This window comes from Leuciscus leuciscus (genome assembly GCF_965113295.1).
Source record: "Leuciscus leuciscus genome assembly, chromosome: 8".
Taxonomy (NCBI): Eukaryota; Metazoa; Chordata; class Actinopteri; order Cypriniformes; family Leuciscidae; genus Leuciscus; species Leuciscus leuciscus.
In genome coordinates, this window is record NC_138732.1 from 12,491,494 (window position 1) to 12,507,683 (window position 16,190).

Genomic DNA, 16,190 nt, shown 5'->3' on the forward strand with positions numbered 1-16,190 from the left:
TTGTTTTCTCTCATTTTTATTTGTTCAAATGCCTAATTATAGCATTATATGATGGTTGCTAATTCCATTTAAAATGGCCAACTTGAAATTAAAAGTAATTACCAATAAATCTTAAATAAATAGCTCATTTAGCTTGGATTGTGTTGTTGATTCATAAAACTAATATTTTTCGTAATCATGTATAAGCGGTGTCAGACGATTTTGTTTAATGTATATTAATCATTATATCACTCACACATAGTTGTAAAACTAAATTTTAAGATGTTTTATCATGATATTTCAGGTCAGACAGCGGCGGCCTTGCCATCGTCAATCTACTGCGACAGTAAAATTAAAAATCAGGGGTCGCACATTCTATGCGTCATTTATTATGTGGTCAATAATGGCGGCGGAAGGCACAGGAGACCCGAACAACAACGGGGAACTCACAAACCCTCCAGGTTTCCCTTTAAAAGTTACTTAATAAAATACTGAGTTTGTAAGCATGTATGAATGGTTTGTCGTATTCATTTCTTAAATGCTTTTATGCATCAGATACACGAGCACGTCTTCAATAGCTAGCGAGCTAATCAGTGATTTATTGATTCGAACTTGAGGATGTTGATACTGTAAGAGTTGTTTGTCACACTAATGTCAAGTGTAATACGATTATTAAATTGCAGACTAACAATTATTAATGAGTAATTAATATTCTAAAGCACTTGTCGTCAACGAAATATATAAAAAAGAAAACAAAAACAAATAGTCCTATAGCAAGATAGCTAAATCCATAATATATTACAGTTTTAGCTGCTGCCACATAAGTTGACTTCGATATGACCCAAGTACACTGCAATGTATTTAATCAAACACATTGGTTTCAGTGACAGAGCTTTATGAGCCTGAGGTTGCGGACCTTCCTAAACCAGATATTGAGGAGTCAGTGAAGAGCGGTGCTGATGGAGGAGACACAGGCATCTCAACGGCATCTTACACAGCAGAAGGAGAAGAGGAGGACGAGGGAGAGATGCCGACAGACTTTGAGAGGCTTTGGAAACTTACCAGCGACAATCCTCAAGATTTTAACAGCTGGACTGACCTTCTGCAGTATTGTGAACAAGAGGTGAATGGGTTGAAAACGGATCACATTGCTTTGTTTTTGGGTCGACACCAAAATGTAATTTGGTTTTATGTTTTTCATTTCATTATGTATTGCAGGGCCACATGAGAGCTTCCCGTCAAGCCCTGAATGCATTTCTGGTCAGGTATCCACTGTGCTATGGTTACTGGAAAAAGTTTGTGGATCTTGAGAGACAGGCTGGACACAGTGATAAGGCTGAAGAAGTAAGAAGATGCATAGATTGACAGTTCAGTCATTGTATGAGAATACAAAAGAACAGAAAATCTCAAAACAGAAAAAAAATCCTATGCCATTATTGTTATTTCATTATATTAACTGTTCTGATTGGTCTGCAATTTTGCAATATAAAAAAAATTATTTGTACATAATATTGCAGCGGAGATGTAAAGCTCTATTTGGTTCCTGTGACAGGTGTGTGAACGAGGTTTGAAGGCCATTCCTCTCAGTGTTGATCTCTGGATCCACTACATCAACCTGCTGCTGGGAACGCTCAACATGAACCTGCCAGATTCAACACGGCGCATCCGCAGGTATGAATGAGAAATAAACTTAAACCTTGCAGCATTTTTTCCCCCAGGATACAGTTTCAGCATCCATTTTTATTCTATAATATTGTTAGACCCTGTTTGTTACTAGATCTCTTTGTCCTTTCAGAAATGTCAGATTTTGTCTGAAAGTCTGTCGCCACCGATGCCACGCTAACTCTACCAACTAAGAGACAGATGCAGGGGAAGAGAAAGAGGCAGGAGATGAAGTGGTGATAATATATTAGCAGATTTTATTGAATAACTTTAGTTGCATCATCTTTGTCAAAGCTCTGTCTAACCAGAAATAATTTCAGCAAGTGCTCTTAAGCAAAAAGAGATTTATATTTATTTAATGCTACTTAATAGTTTCTAAATACCTTTACGATACAGTTATTCTCCTTTGCACTTGCAGCAAAGATGCACAAATTAGGGCTTAAACACATTACACATTTTTTGCCCCACGACTTTCAGTCTGGAGTACTCAACGCTAGTTGCCAAAAGTCAGAGCTAGTCTGCAGATTTCAGTTGACAGATTTCATAGAAAATGATGTAGTGTATGATGGCCGATTTTTTAATTTTATTTTTTAAACTATGAATCCATCCAGTGTGAGGATATCAAACATGTTTAATATTTTGAGATTTATTTAGAACACACATTGTTTTTTTTATTTGGCATGCATCTCGTATCAACGAGTTTCTGAGAGAATATGTTGTGTTTGGAATGACTTGAAAATCTGGTAGTATGTGGTCCTCAGTTATTCAGTGTATGATGCCCAGTTTTTCTGTTACCAGTCACAAAGTCACGAAGTGTATGATGACTTGTCTTTGAAAATGTGTCTTTAGTTAAAGTCAGCATAAAATGGAAATAGTGAATATCCCTGTTGTAACGTATATCTGAGAGAAATGGCTTATCTTGACTTAATGCCTTAATTTTGTCCACCGGGGATTGTTGGATCGGTATTGTTTGCTATTGCTGCGATCTCATGTGAGTGATTGGTTTGAGGGCCCACGTCATCAGAGATGAGATGTCGTTGCGAGGGGTAGGAGGCGTTAATATTTTTGATTAAAGATTATGAGGGCACATAAATTGAAAATAAATGATGTGCATAGATAAGTAATTTATATAATAAACACTGCAGTATGCCATAAAAATACTTAATAATGACTTTAAATATTATTCTTTACAGCATTAAAACATCCCAAGAAACAATATAACATGAGAAGTAAAGTCTTGTCCTCTCCTCAGCGTGTTTGAGGAGGCAGTTGCAGCCGCTGGCTGGGACTTCAATTCAGACAGGCTGTGGGATCTGTTCGCCGAGTGGGAGAAGGAGCAGGCCAACCTGAAGTCCATGACCAGTGTCTATGACCGCGTACTGAGGGTCCCCACACAGCTCTACAATACACATTATGAAAAGTAGGCTATGCTCGCGGACCATGTGTTATTTATCTTAACAATTTTTTTCCTCGCACAACTCCTCAGATTTGAGGCACACAATCCACATACCACACACACACACGCATGGATTTGTGAGAATTTGTTACCATTTCTTCTCACGCTCATATTCTGTGATCTCTTTCCCCCTTTATATTTAGATGCAGCTGAATGCATCAACAAAAGCCTAATTGGTAAACTGTCAAACACCTGCAGTTAAACACAAATCCAGATCACCAAAATATCACAAAAATTATTTAGCTTTCAGAGTCCATAAAAATCATGGTGACTTACGTTACACAAGGCTGATCTTCTCTGAATCTCTGTCTCTTCTCTCAGACTGAAAACTCACCTAACCTCCCACCTGCCTCAGGATATCCTGTCTCCTGAGGAGTACAGTAAGGTGAGGTCTGAGTACAAACAGAGCCAGATTCAAGCCAAAAAAGAGAGATCTGATATCACTGCAGATGAAGAGGAGAGACCGCCAGGGGAGGAAGAGCCTGCAGACAACGACTCGGTAACCCACTTTCCATCTCCACTTGAAGGTTTTCTTTTGACGTGAGATCGATGTGAGACTGGAGATTATCGTTTTAATCTTTAATATGTTTTTATGCAGGAAGAAGCCGTGCAGAAGATGCAGGAGCTCCTGTTGGTCAGCAGAGAGGAAGTGTACCAACAAAATGAGGCAGAAGTCAGGAAGAGATGGAACTATGAGGAATCTGTAAGTCCCTGAACAGTTTCTAATAAAGATGATTTACAGTTCACAAAGAAATTAATATTTTTATTCAGCAAGGATGCATTAAATTGATCTAGTATGACAGTCAAGACATTTGCATTCTTACATCAAAGAATCCTGAAAAATCAAAACTGCTAAAAAGAAATGTTTCTTTAGCACCAAATCAGTATTAGAATGATTTCTGAAGGATAATGTGACACTGAAGATTCATGATGCTGAAAATTCAGCTTTTCCATCACTTGAATAAATTAGATTTGAAAACATATTCCAATAGAAAAGTAATTTTTAAGTAAGCAATAAGGTACGAGCAGTCGTGCTGTATTTTGTCGAAGGGCGTTGTTAGGCACGACACAAAACTTTTCTTCGTTAAAACCTATTGTGACATACTTGAGAACATTTTCGTTAGTTAAAATGCGAAATGAGCCTGCCACGAGTTCTCTATTACCCTCTTTCCCTCTACGTCCAAAATGTTACTGCACAGCACGTCAAACCACACTTTGTTTACGATCCCTTCAGGTGTTTAATGGTGCTGAAATCGTTGTGTGATGCTCCGTTTTATCACGGCCCTCTCTTCTCAGTGTCTTCACAACTCCAGTAAAAACTCAAAGCCGGATCATTCAGATATCTGTTCAGACCGGCATGTAACGCTACATAACTGCTGACGCCATATTTTTCACCTTTGGATGTTCTGATGGTTCTGTAGAAGTCACTGAGCATTTCATTGAGTTTAGTCATGGTCATTTGTTTAAAATCTTTTTTTTTTTGTCAACACGACTCAAGTTTTCTCAAATGTATCAATGTTTTTTTTAAGCACTGGAGCATGACAGTTCATTTTATCAGAAGTCTCTTCAAATAGTTTCTCAAACCACTTATCTATTATCGTACTGCCTAATAGATCAAAATGTACTTTAAACATGTATATCCTGATTAGGGTTGTTACTATGGGTGTTGTGCAGTGATACACAGAACCATTGGGTTAAGCTATCGGCCAATCAGCATCAAGGACTGAAACTAACGATTTTATGAATTGTAATAATATTTCACAATATCACTGTTTTTACTGTATTTTTTATCAAATAAATGCAGCCTTGCATTTATTTATAAATGCATAAGAGACTTCCATCAAAAACTTTTGAACTGTGTATGAAGTTTTTCTGTCAATTCACCTTCCTGTTCCCCAGATTAAAAGGCCTTATTTCCACGTGAAGCCTCTGGATAGAGCCCAGTTGAAAGCCTGGCAGAGCTATCTGGACTGGGAGATAGCAGAAGCTGAAACAGCAGCAATGGCCGCTGAAGGGACGGCTGTGGAAGGCCATGAAGATTCAAAACAAGAGTGTGTAGCTGGGCACGAGAGAGTACTGATTCTGTTTGAGCGCTGTCTCATTGCTTGTGCACTCTATGAGGAATTCTGGGATAAAGTAAGTGGAAAGGAGATCAAACAACCTATTCATATATTCAATATCATAATGTAGTGTTGTCAAAAGACCCGGTACTTCGGTACCAAGTCGGTACTAATTTTTTTTAAACGTCACGGTACCAGGTTTTCTCAAACCCGGTACTTGATGCGCGTGCATGCCCGAAGCGCGTGCAGTTGCGCCCTCTTCATAAAAGCGCTGATGGCGATCGGCGGTGCTGCTGCTGATGTTTTTGCGCGTGCAGATACGTTATTTCAAATGGCGCGAGGCAAGCGCGCTCATAATAGAAGCGGCGCGCTCGCTTTTCCATGTGCGTTCACGGATGCATAGCAACGACAGACGCCACAGGAGTACAAACGCTTGTGCGAACTGCGCTCTCCATGACGACGAGGAAGTGTGACATAGGCCTATTAATTGATTTCTAGCCCTTGCATTAGCTTTACTACTAGATATATTTATGGAGATGAGAAATAAAAAGCCGTCATTAATATCAGTCCGTCAGAAAAGCAGTTCTAGTCTTATTCTTGGCTGGATAACTCTTAGCAGGTTTAAAAAGCCCTTTTAAAGTTAAATATGAATGCAGTTTTGGATTAAATAAAAGTAAAGTCAAGTCAAATAAAACATATTTTATCTCCTGTATAGTTTGGTAATGCTACAATAAGATACCATTCATTAACATCACTTAATGCGTTATCTAACATAACACATTGAGTGAACAATATATTTTTACAACATTAATTAATGTTTGTGAATGTTATTTAATACAAAACACTTGATTGGTCATGTTTGTTCACTTCATTCATTGTGCATTAAATAATGTTAACAGAAATAATGTTAACTTTTGATTTTAAAAATGTATTTTTTAAATTAACCCCTAAAGGAGAATAATTGCGACAGTATATAACTATTGTTTTTTTTGTTAGGTCATTTTATCTAATGTTATCTAACAAATGGAATCTTATTGTAAAGTGTTTTTAATACTACAGTTTCCATCTTTGTGATATACACTTTAATATAATTATGTAAATTTAATCTAAATTAAGCTTTGGTACCGAGAACCGTGGATTTTCACTGGTATCGGTACCGAATACTGAAATTTTGGTACCGTGACAACACTATCATAATGATCTGCTTTATTATTTTGCCATATTCGTAAGACTTTTCTGTTGCATTTTGTAATCTATTCGTGCGCGTTACAGTATGTGCATTACCTGGAACCACGCGGCCTGGAAGAGGTGCGTAATGTGTACCGTAGAGCTTGTGAAATCCATCTTCCGTACAAACACAGCATCCACCTTCAATGGGCCTCATTTGAGGAAAAACATGGTGAGAAAGTCAGTTTAGCACAGAAAATACACTAACCTCAAATATAAAACATTTTAATGCTTTTTAATTGAAATGTGGATTTGTTTCTTTTTTATTTCTTTTCTTCAGTTACTGCATAATCTGTATTTTATATTCTGTCACTACATTTCTCTTCTCTCCCATAGGTAATATTTCAGAGGCACGGCGTATTCTGGAATCCCTTGAGATAACAGTGCCTGGTTTGGCTGCGGTGCGTCTGAGGAGGGTAGGTCTGGAGCGGAGAGCAGCGCGTTTAGATGTGGCAGAGTCACTCCTGAAGGAGTCGGTGGACCAGAGTAAAGACAACCCCACACTACATGCCTTCTACTCCATCAAACTGGCTCGCTTCCTTCACAAGCTGTGCAAGAACCCTGCCAGGGCCCGTGCTGTTCTACAGGAAGCCATAGAGCTGAGTCCGGTAAAACACCAGCATTTGACATTTTAGACATTTTACATACAGTACTTTTCAAAAGTTTGGGTTTAGTAAGATTTTGTTTTGTTTTGTTTTTTGGGAAAAAATAATACTTTTATTCATACAGGGCAATACATTTATCATAAGTGAAAGTAAATAGATTTAATGTTACAAAAGATTTTTATTTCAAATAAATGCTGTTCTTTTGAACTTTCTATTCATCAGAGAATAATTAAAATAGTATCATGTTTCCACAAAAATATTAAGCAGAAAAACTGTTTTCAACATTGATAATAATAAGAAATGGTTCTTGAGCAGCAAATCAGCATATTAGAATGATTTCTGAAGGATCATGTGACACTGAAGACTAGAGTAATGATGCTGAAAATTCAGGTTTGCATCACAAATAAATTACGTTCAATTATATTCAAATAGATAACTGTTCTTATAAATTGCATTAATATTACACAATATTACTGTTTTTACTATATTTTTAGATCAAATAAATGCAGCCCTGGTGAGCATACGAGACTTCTTTCAAAAAATCTTAACGATCCCAATTTTTTGAACAGTAGTGAATTTCAGACTATATCTTACTGTGACATGGAAGAGCGTGGTTTACCCCTTACAAAGCTTATTCTTTGTACCAATATTTCACAGTACCAATATTTCATGACTCAATCATTTAAATCTTATGGCATTTGGCTCCTCAGGATAACGGCAGATTGTACCAGAACCTTCTGGAACTGGAGATGTCAAGTGACTTGCGGGCTAATGGAGGTGTGATTCAGCAGTGTGTGGCCAAAGCGCTTGCTGCTCCTCTCTCCCCAAGGACCAAAATCCTTTTCTCCCAGCGTGGCCTGGAGTTTGCTGAGGACTTTGGGACCACAGTACAGAGGTCAGAATTAATTCGGACCATTGAAGAAGTTGCTTCAGCACAAGTGATGTACAGTACTGTGCAAAAGTCTTAGGCACATTAGTATTTTCACCCCAATGGTTTTAAGCCACTTATTTATTTATTTTGCTTTAGTGTGTCAGTAGGAAATATCAGATAAACGGGTTGGTTAGGTCAGGTTTTCTTCATGTAATCACAGACGTGTAATCGATGATGGTGAGATCAGATCTCTCTGAGGAGCTTACTCGCTTTTGTTAGACTCCTTACAAAAGCATACAAAGCATACAAAAATCTCACTGGATTATTACAATTAATGACAAAAGGAATGTTTGGAAATGTAAACTGATTTTTCCTACTGATACACTGCAGCAAAATATAGCCTATAATTTTTTATTTTGGTGAAAATACTAATGTGCCTAAGACTTTTGCACAGTACTGTATTTATTCTACACGTACAGTATATTGCTTTTTTATTTACTCAGTACATTCTACTTTTTCTTTTGTGGATTCTGCATTAATAGGTTTACTTAAATGTTACTTACGGTAGATGTTTTGCTTGTATGTTATCAGTGTGTTGAGCATGTATGAGGAGCACCAGAAGCTGCTACAGGAACACAATGCAAAGAGAGAAGCAGAGAATAGGTGACCTCCAAAAACAAACCCAGAGATCTCCTTTCAACATTTAGTTGTGTGTAAGACTTTTTAATGTGCTTCTTTGTATTCCTCAAGCGATAATGATGACCCAGAAAAGATGAGCAAAATGGATGATGGATCTTCCTTGACGGTGCCTCCGCAGACTGCTCCACCCACGATGCCTCATGCTCCTATGACGACACCACCTCCCTCTATGATGGGCGGAGACATGAGTGGATCGTATGGAAGCTATGGCAGCTGGTATCAGGTAAAGAATTGAATTTGCACATGAATGTCGTATTGTTAAAGCACTGCATTTACCCAGTATGAGGCAATTAGAGCTTTCAAAGATTAAACTTTGGTGCATTGGCGATTTAAAATGTGTTTTGTATACAAATATTGTCCCTGTGTCTCAGCAGCAGTATGGAGGGTATGGCAGCTACCAAAACCCATGGAACCAATATAATCAGTACTACCCTCCCAGCTAAATCTCTTCAGAGACAGCGGTCTGGGGTGCTGCTTCATGTGATCCACTCACACATACTCAATTCCCCAAAAGCCGCAGCAGTGCGTAACTTGAGCCAGTGTCAAAAGAGTGAGGGATAAAATGTACAAACCTATTATTGTGTTTTTAAGGCTGTTACAGTCTCTTTCCCTGAAATTTTTATACTATGTGCCACCTTGTAACTTAAAATGCATTTGTGTGTGTGTGTGTGTGTGTGTGTGTGTGTATATATATATATATATATATATATACAGTCGTGCTCAGAATTAACCATACCCCTGGTAAATATGATAAAAAATGGCTGTAAAAAATAAATCTGCATCGTTTATCCTTTTGATCTTTCATTCAAAAAATTAACCTCTCCAGATCCTTCAGATTCCCAGATCCATGTTGGCGCTTCTTCTCTTCAGTTCACCCCACTCATCAGGTCAGGGAACTGGGACGGTCATGGCAGAAGCTTCATTTTGTGCTCCCTAACACATTTTTGTGTTGATTTTGATGTTTGTTTTGGATCGTTGTCCTGATGGAAGATCCAACCACGGCCCATTATAAGATTTCTAGCAGAAGGCGTCAGGTTTAGATTTTTTATCTGTTGATATTTGATAGAATCCACGATGCCATGTATCTGAATAAGAAGTCCAGGACCTCCAGCAGAACATTAAAGATCCAATGGTACATTAAATTGTACACATGGGGTACTTTTTATCCTTGTGTGCACCAAACCCATCTAGTGTGGGGATGTAGGGGTTGTTTTATTTTTTTATAGGCTTTCTGACCCCAAGACTCAACTTATCTCTGCAATTCTCCATCTGTGATTATTGAAGAGTCTTTGGCCACTCAAACTTTCATCCTCACCGTCCATTAAGACAATATAGACACACGTCCTCTTCCTGGTAGATTCGTAACATCTTTAGTTGATTATAACTTCTTAATTATTTCCCTGATGGTAAAAATGGGGATTTTGAATTCTTTAGCTATTTTCTTACAGCCACTTTCTATTTTGTGATGCTCAACAATCTTTTGCTGCACATCAGAACTATATTCTTTGGTTTTACTCATTGTGATGGATGATTAAGGGAATTTGGCCTTTGTGTTTCCTCATATTTAAACTCCTGTGAAACAAGAAACACATTTTTTGAATGAAAGATCAAAAGGATAAACGATGCAATTTAAAAATATATATATATTTACCAGGGATATGATTAATTCTGAGCACGACTGTACATATATACACACAAATATATATATATATATATATGTGTGTGTGTGTGGTTCATACTTGGTTTTGAAGTAATTTATCTGTGAATTAAGATGACACCCTGCAATGTATTGTGAACATTTTTCCATTGACCATTTTGTACCAAGTTCTTTTAAAATTCAGTTGATTCTGTGCAGTCACTCTCTTATAATTTTAATAAATATAATCTACATAAATTTTTTTTTAAATTATGTTTGTAATGAAGTTTTAAATTAATTGACTTGCAACAGCAACTGTTGAAGGGAAAGTTTTTGTTGTTGTTTTTTCATTTACAAGTGTTTCTTAATTCTTCACATCAGTGGTTTTCAACCAGGGGCCCGGGGTCCAATAAGGGACCTCAGAAAACTTCTAAGGGGGCTGCAGGATGAAGTAAAATGGTTTGCATTAAAATATTATTATTATTAATATAAATAATTGTATTACTATATTAAAAAAAAAAAATCTTTAAACACAATCAAGATGTAAACTGAAATATTTCTCCTCCCTCCCCCTCAATAACTATGTTTTTTTTGAAGAACATACATTTCTATATAGCATAGTTTTGTTAATATTATATCTAGAGCCTTATAAAGCTCCATTGTTTACAAATGTTGCCTTCACTTCCAAAGCCATCATAAAATTCAAATCATACAACTTAGAGTTAAATGAATTTTATTGTTAAAAATGTCATATTTTCCCATGTCGTGAAACAAAGGTAACAACCACCTTCTCAATGTTCATCACTGTGAGAACTCACTTGGCCCTTTATTTAGCGGTATCGGCAGGTTTACATTTGATGAAATTACTGATCAACTCATTGCATTGTATATTTGGTTGTTGAGTGAAGACATTGCAGTACAAGTCCACTGATACATAGTCTCCATCCGCTTGATCTTGCATTGATGTCTGGAAGAACAGCTTGTATCTAGAATCGTTTCACTTCATTTCTTGGTAACAACAAGGACGGCAGAAGGCACCAGACCTGTCAAGTAAAACGAAAGCTCTATAAATGTCTGAAGTTGATTCCTCGGAGACAAAGAACTGTGATCAACATCATTTATCAACATCAACCTAATATAAGTAGTCTTACCCAGCTCACGCAGGGGTTTTTCCATGTCAAATTCTGTGTACACGCGTCTAGGATATGGGGTGATGAGGTTGAAATCCTCTCCGTTTGCCCCATTCATCTGAACATAGACTCTCACAGCAGCCAGAGGTTCCTGAGCCTTAAAGACAGTACTCAAGGTGGTTCCATCTAGAAGACGCACCTAACGACCAAAGGGAGTGGTTTCAATTTTGTGATATATTCGAGGAATTATTCAGGCACATAAAAACATATTTGAAAATAATTTCTATCTGCTCAATTAAACTGAAGTCAACATCCTCGTACGTGTTGAGGCAGTACCTGTATCCGACAGTCATCATAGTCTTTCTTAGCAGGAGGAGCCCCTTGGTTCTCAGGTGGAGACTGTGGTGGGGCTTCAGAGGGGGGAGATGACAAAACCGTGCTTGATGAGCCGCCTCCAAACTGCCAAGAAACAGAGGTTTTGGTCATTTATTTTTTATATACTTCATATATATTTATATTTATCTTGTGTACAAGGCACGAGATAAATATTAATATTAGTGTATCCTGAGTAAAGTAAAAGCATTGTAAGTAAATGAATACCTTTCGTGCCCTCTCCTCTCTGTCTCGTGCAATCTTGTCTTTAACCCGCTGCCTGACAAAAGGATCACAGGTTATTACTTTCATTTAAAGCAGTGGTTCTCAATGTATGGAGCCCCTGAAGGGACCTTTGCAAAACTAAAAAGTATACAGACTTTAGCGAGAAACATTTGCGTGTGCACAGGATTTTTTTTGCATGCTCACGCATTGCAATTTCCAGTTTATGTATAATATAACCAATTTCCTTTACTATGAAGAAAATGAGAGTATGGATGCGCATGAATTAATAAAGATCAATTTCCTCAAAATTTGTCTTTCGTTAGGGCAGGATACCTCTAATATCACTGCCTTATTGTCCTATTCGCCAAGTTCGCCTAACGTCCGTATTAACGCATCTTCTGTGGCGGCCGTGAAATGGGATGATGGTGCAATACGGCTGTGTGCATTGGGCTGATAAAAGTGCTCAAAAAAAGTTAAAACAACTAAAAATCGATATATTTCTTGTTTACATATTTATTTTAATTTATTTTCTATGAATAAACAATTATTATTGTTAATTAAAAAGCATAACTTTTTTAATTATGATTTCTAGACTTGAAAAAGTAATGTACATGAATAAAATCTTATAACTGCATTAGCATACAATGAATATTTAGATATGCCAAGCTCTAAATATGGGGGGGGGATCCTTTTCCAGTAGATCACAAAATAATGGAAAAATCATGGAGCCTTTGCATATTGTTGTGGACAATGGGGGCTCTGGAATCAAATCGATTGACAACCACTGAATTAAAGTTAATATTTTACACCAACGGGTACTGTATCCATGCTCGTCTTACTTGGCAAGCTTGTCCTCCATCTTCTCCCTCCTGCGCAAGTCCGCCAGCTTCTTCATTTCGTCGTCCTGAAGCTTTTGTTTAACCTGCAGCAGCTCTTGGCCGTGTTTCCTTCTCTGCTTTTCTCTGTCTACCTCCTCCTGTCGCTCTCTCTCTCTCCTCTCCTCCTGCCTCGCCTTCATCAACTCCTCCAGGCTGCAAGAAAAGCAATACTTTTTGTCAGCTTTTAAATGTATGCTTTTTTACTTTCATACATTTTAAGGTCAGCTGTACAAAGCACAAACCGTTTTACTTGTTCCTTCTTTTCTTCCTCTGTCATAGGTTGCTTGGAATCTTCCTCTTCATTTAAAACTTCAATAGCTGTATTTTGTTTTGGTTAAAGGCAAAAGTGAAAGAGAATAACATTTTGTGATGTGTGATCACAATGATTTCATGAAATTGAGAGCAAGGAGCATTAGAAGAACATACGTTCAGAGGTTTCTGTAGGAGACTGGATCTGTTCTTCTGTTGAGCCAAGAGTATTCCCAGCAGGCGGTACATACGGCTCATCTATATCTGGATCATTCTCATGCTCCATTAACCTGTACAGTTACAGAATTGTAAATGCAACTTTCAAAAAATATTTTGTATTTATTGTTATTAATGATATACTTTATTAAATTGCAATGAAATCACACCTTCTCTATACAATGAAAATGCTTACTGGCTATCAGATTGCAATTGTAAAAAATTATAATAAAATGATGAAAATTGTGGGGGGGTTTTCTTCGGTCATGCCTAATCTCACCTAGGCCATCAAAAATCATGAATGGATAAGCCTGTTACATCTGACAAAATGTATCCATGATGACTCACCAGTCCATTGCTCTCTCAATGCCCTGGTTTCCAGTATGTGCTACCGCCCTCTCCCTACAAAACAATCACTGGGTGAGTGCAAAATACTGGTTTAGGGTGTAAACATCCCTGTAAAGACATCACTTACGCTCTGTTTCTGTCGAAGCCCATTTCCAGCAAACTGTCTAAGGTAGTGCACTCAGCCATTGTGCTGAAAATAAGTGTATTACAGCATTATAACAATAAACATCATGGCATTTTTAAAGTTCACAAATAAAGAGAAAATAAACATAAAACCCTTCTTGCTTTTTCAAAAGCTTTCATAGAATTAAGGGGGTTTAAAGGACGATTTCTTTATTCTCTACAGAAAAAGCTTAAAATCTTTTATAGATGTATCAAAAAAGTGATACATTTGGGTATGGACTCGTTACACCAGCTCGAAACAATGAGATTATCTAATTCTATTTTTCTGACTGTCACATGATCATATCCTCACTACATAACAATAATATCTGACCGTTACGATAAGTGTGATTATAATATGTATCCAGATAAATACATGATCAAATTCAGCTAGCTGGCAGGCTAACACTGATCAGCCTCCAGCAACAGCTAATAATTATTTTGCCTTGCTAATATCTTCTAGAGAGCTGTTCATAGTTTTCTTTATTAAGTAATAGCGCTTCAGTATATCAGGTACGATATTTTTTACTTAATTTCATCATTAATTAGCCCTGTATATCGTTCAACAGCTACTTACATTTGTTATCAGCACTGGGACGCTTCCACACACTACGGAATCCCGCGATGGCCAATTCGCGAAAATGCGCCTTTCTCTGACCTGTGTAGTGGACTACCCATAGACTGCGCTACTACCACATGATTAGGGTAGAAAAACTACACATTAAAAAGCAAACAAAATAAAAGTAATTATTACAATTATAATTGTTTTAGTTAGTAGTATAGATATATATTATATTATAGGCCTATTATATTATAATATATTATATTATTTTTATGTTATACATTGTGTTGTGTTGTGTTGTGTGTGTGTGTGTGTGTGTGTGTGTGTGTGTGTGTGTGTGTGTGTGTGTGTGTGTGTGTGTGTGTGTGTGTGTGTGTGTGTGTGTGTGTGTGTGTGTGTGTGTGTGTGTGTGTGTGTGTGTGTGTGTGTGTGTGTGTGTGTGTGTGTCAGTGATTATTTTTTTAAATCAATGATGTTTTTTGAAAATGTAAAAATGCAAAAAGTTTTCTGTGATGGGTATAGGTTTGGGGGAGGGTTAGGGTTAACTTGAAAAAAAAACACCCTGTGTGTGTAGGCTACGTGTGTGTGAGCACGCACAGTTTTCAACGTATATCAAATCGAAAAAATTAAAAATAAATGAACAATCTTTTCTAAACTGGTGCAACCATGTTACCATAATTCTGTTTCCTTTGTCCCTTACAAGACGTATATATTTGGCATTAACCATCTTTTAAAATGGCATGTTTAAACAGGTTTTGTAAGCATGCTGCTATTGGGAAGAATATGGTTTTATTTCTAAAAGAAGGAGAAGTGAAGCATGGGATAATGATATATTTACATCCAGCATCGGTTCAAATAAAATCATCGGACCAGTATTCTTGTCTCATGACTGTTTTTTAAACTTCCCTAACATTACAATGATGTTTAGTTTAGACATAATCAAAATACTTGTTTTCATACTTCAATACTTGTTTCAAGAAGTCAAGTCAAGTCAAGTCAAGTTTATTTGTATAGCGCTTTTCACAATACAGATTGTATCAAAGCAGCTTCACAGTATTAAATTAAAATAATACAACAAAGTTTGTTTCAAGAGGAATTTATTGATTGATAAAATTAAATTAAATATCCCCAAAATATCCCCAACTGAGCAAGCCAAAGGCAACAGTGGCAAGGAACCGAAAAACTCCATCAAGTGACCTAATGGTGTCCTAAAACTCCATCAGGTGACCTAATGGAGAAAAAAAAACAAAAAAAACCTTGGGAGAACCCAGGCTCAGTCGGAGGCCAGTTCTCCTCTGGCATTTATGAGCTAGAGGCCGGATTGTAGTTTGAACTGTGGGATTATATGAATGCCTGGCTGAAGAGATGCGACTTTAATCTAGTTTTAAACTGGGAGAGCGAGTCTGAGCAACGAACAGTATCAGGAAGACTATTCCAGAGTTTTGGAGCCAAATGTGAAAACGCTCTCCCTCCTTTGGTGGTTCTGGATATCCTAGGTATGACCAAAAGCCTTGAATTTAGTGATCTTAAAGAGCGCGATGGATTATAGGGCGATAGAAGATCCGTTAAATAGACTGGAGCTAAGAAGTCTGTTTTCATTTTGATGACAATATAAGCATAATTTGCTCAATGTGGGCCTACATGCCACCCAAATGTCCAATGTCCGTTTAAGGTGAAGATATGATATTACAGGTGGATGAGCAAACAGTGCATATGGGACGGGCCTCATAACTTGTTACTTATTGGATGAATGTATAATAATTAATCTGCCAACAACGTCCTCTCTGACATTCTTCTTCTGAATGACAGAAGTAATGCTCCTCTATTTTCCTCTATCTATTTTTTTATTTCCC

At 37.2% G+C, this 16,190-nt stretch overlaps 2 protein-coding genes across 3 annotated transcripts; one reads left to right on the forward strand and one right to left on the reverse strand.

Annotated features, from left to right (window-relative positions):
• Positions 1–306: 306 nt before the first annotated feature.
• Positions 307–10,453, forward strand: LOC309504384 (pre-mRNA-processing factor 39). 2 transcript variants are annotated; one of them, XM_082177451.1, is made up of 14 exons: positions 307–440; positions 864–1,102; positions 1,198–1,323; positions 1,532–1,650; positions 2,894–3,061; positions 3,419–3,596; positions 3,696–3,800; positions 4,997–5,233; positions 6,430–6,556; positions 6,721–6,992; positions 7,700–7,884; positions 8,452–8,523; positions 8,611–8,782; positions 8,931–10,453. In XM_082177451.1, exons 1-14 carry the CDS (start codon positions 371–373, stop codon positions 9,000–9,002), a joined length of 2,142 nt encoding a protein of 713 aa, XP_082033577.1. In that variant the 5' UTR covers positions 307–370; the 3' UTR covers positions 9,003–10,453. The 2 variants fall into 2 exon arrangements, with proteins under 2 accessions (XP_082033577.1, XP_082033578.1); XM_082177452.1 differs by having other exon boundaries at positions 8,934–10,453.
• Positions 10,454–10,911: 458 nt separating this feature from the next.
• ubxn1 (UBX domain protein 1) lies at positions 10,912–14,433 on the reverse strand. Its single transcript, XM_082177453.1, has 10 exons — positions 14,353–14,433; positions 13,741–13,803; positions 13,614–13,667; positions 13,227–13,339; positions 13,043–13,118; positions 12,762–12,953; positions 11,926–11,977; positions 11,662–11,784; positions 11,347–11,524; positions 10,912–11,238 (listed from the first exon to the last, which is right to left on the reverse strand). The coding sequence occupies exons 2-10, from the start codon at positions 13,797–13,799 to the stop codon at positions 11,198–11,200; spliced, it is 888 nt and encodes a 295-aa protein (XP_082033579.1). The 5' UTR covers positions 13,800–13,803; positions 14,353–14,433; the 3' UTR covers positions 10,912–11,197.
• Between the last annotated feature and the right edge of the window lie 1,757 nt (positions 14,434–16,190).

Bases quoted from the DNA above. Each gene is read 5' to 3' on its own strand.
- LOC309504384 (XM_082177451.1), top strand. From the start codon at position 371: ATGTGGTCAATAATGGCGGCGGAAGGCACAGGAGACCCGAACAACAAC. The intron at 1,651-2,893 runs GTATGAATGAGA...TCCTCTCCTCAG, and splicing joins TCAACACGGCGCATCCGCAG to CGTGTTTGAGGAGGCAGTTG. The intron at 3,801-4,996 runs GTAAGTCCCTGA...CCTGTTCCCCAG, and splicing joins GATGGAACTATGAGGAATCT to ATTAAAAGGCCTTATTTCCA.
- ubxn1 (XM_082177453.1), bottom strand. From the start codon at position 13,799: ATGGCTGAGTGCACTACCTTAGACAGTTTGCTGGAAATGGGCTTCGAC. The intron at 12,954-13,042 runs GTTTGTGCTTTG...CTTTTCTTGCAG, and splicing joins AAGAAGGAACAAGTAAAACG to CCTGGAGGAGTTGATGAAGG. The intron at 11,785-11,925 runs GTATTCATTTAC...GTTTCTTGGCAG, and splicing joins GAGAGGAGAGGGCACGAAAG to TTTGGAGGCGGCTCATCAAG.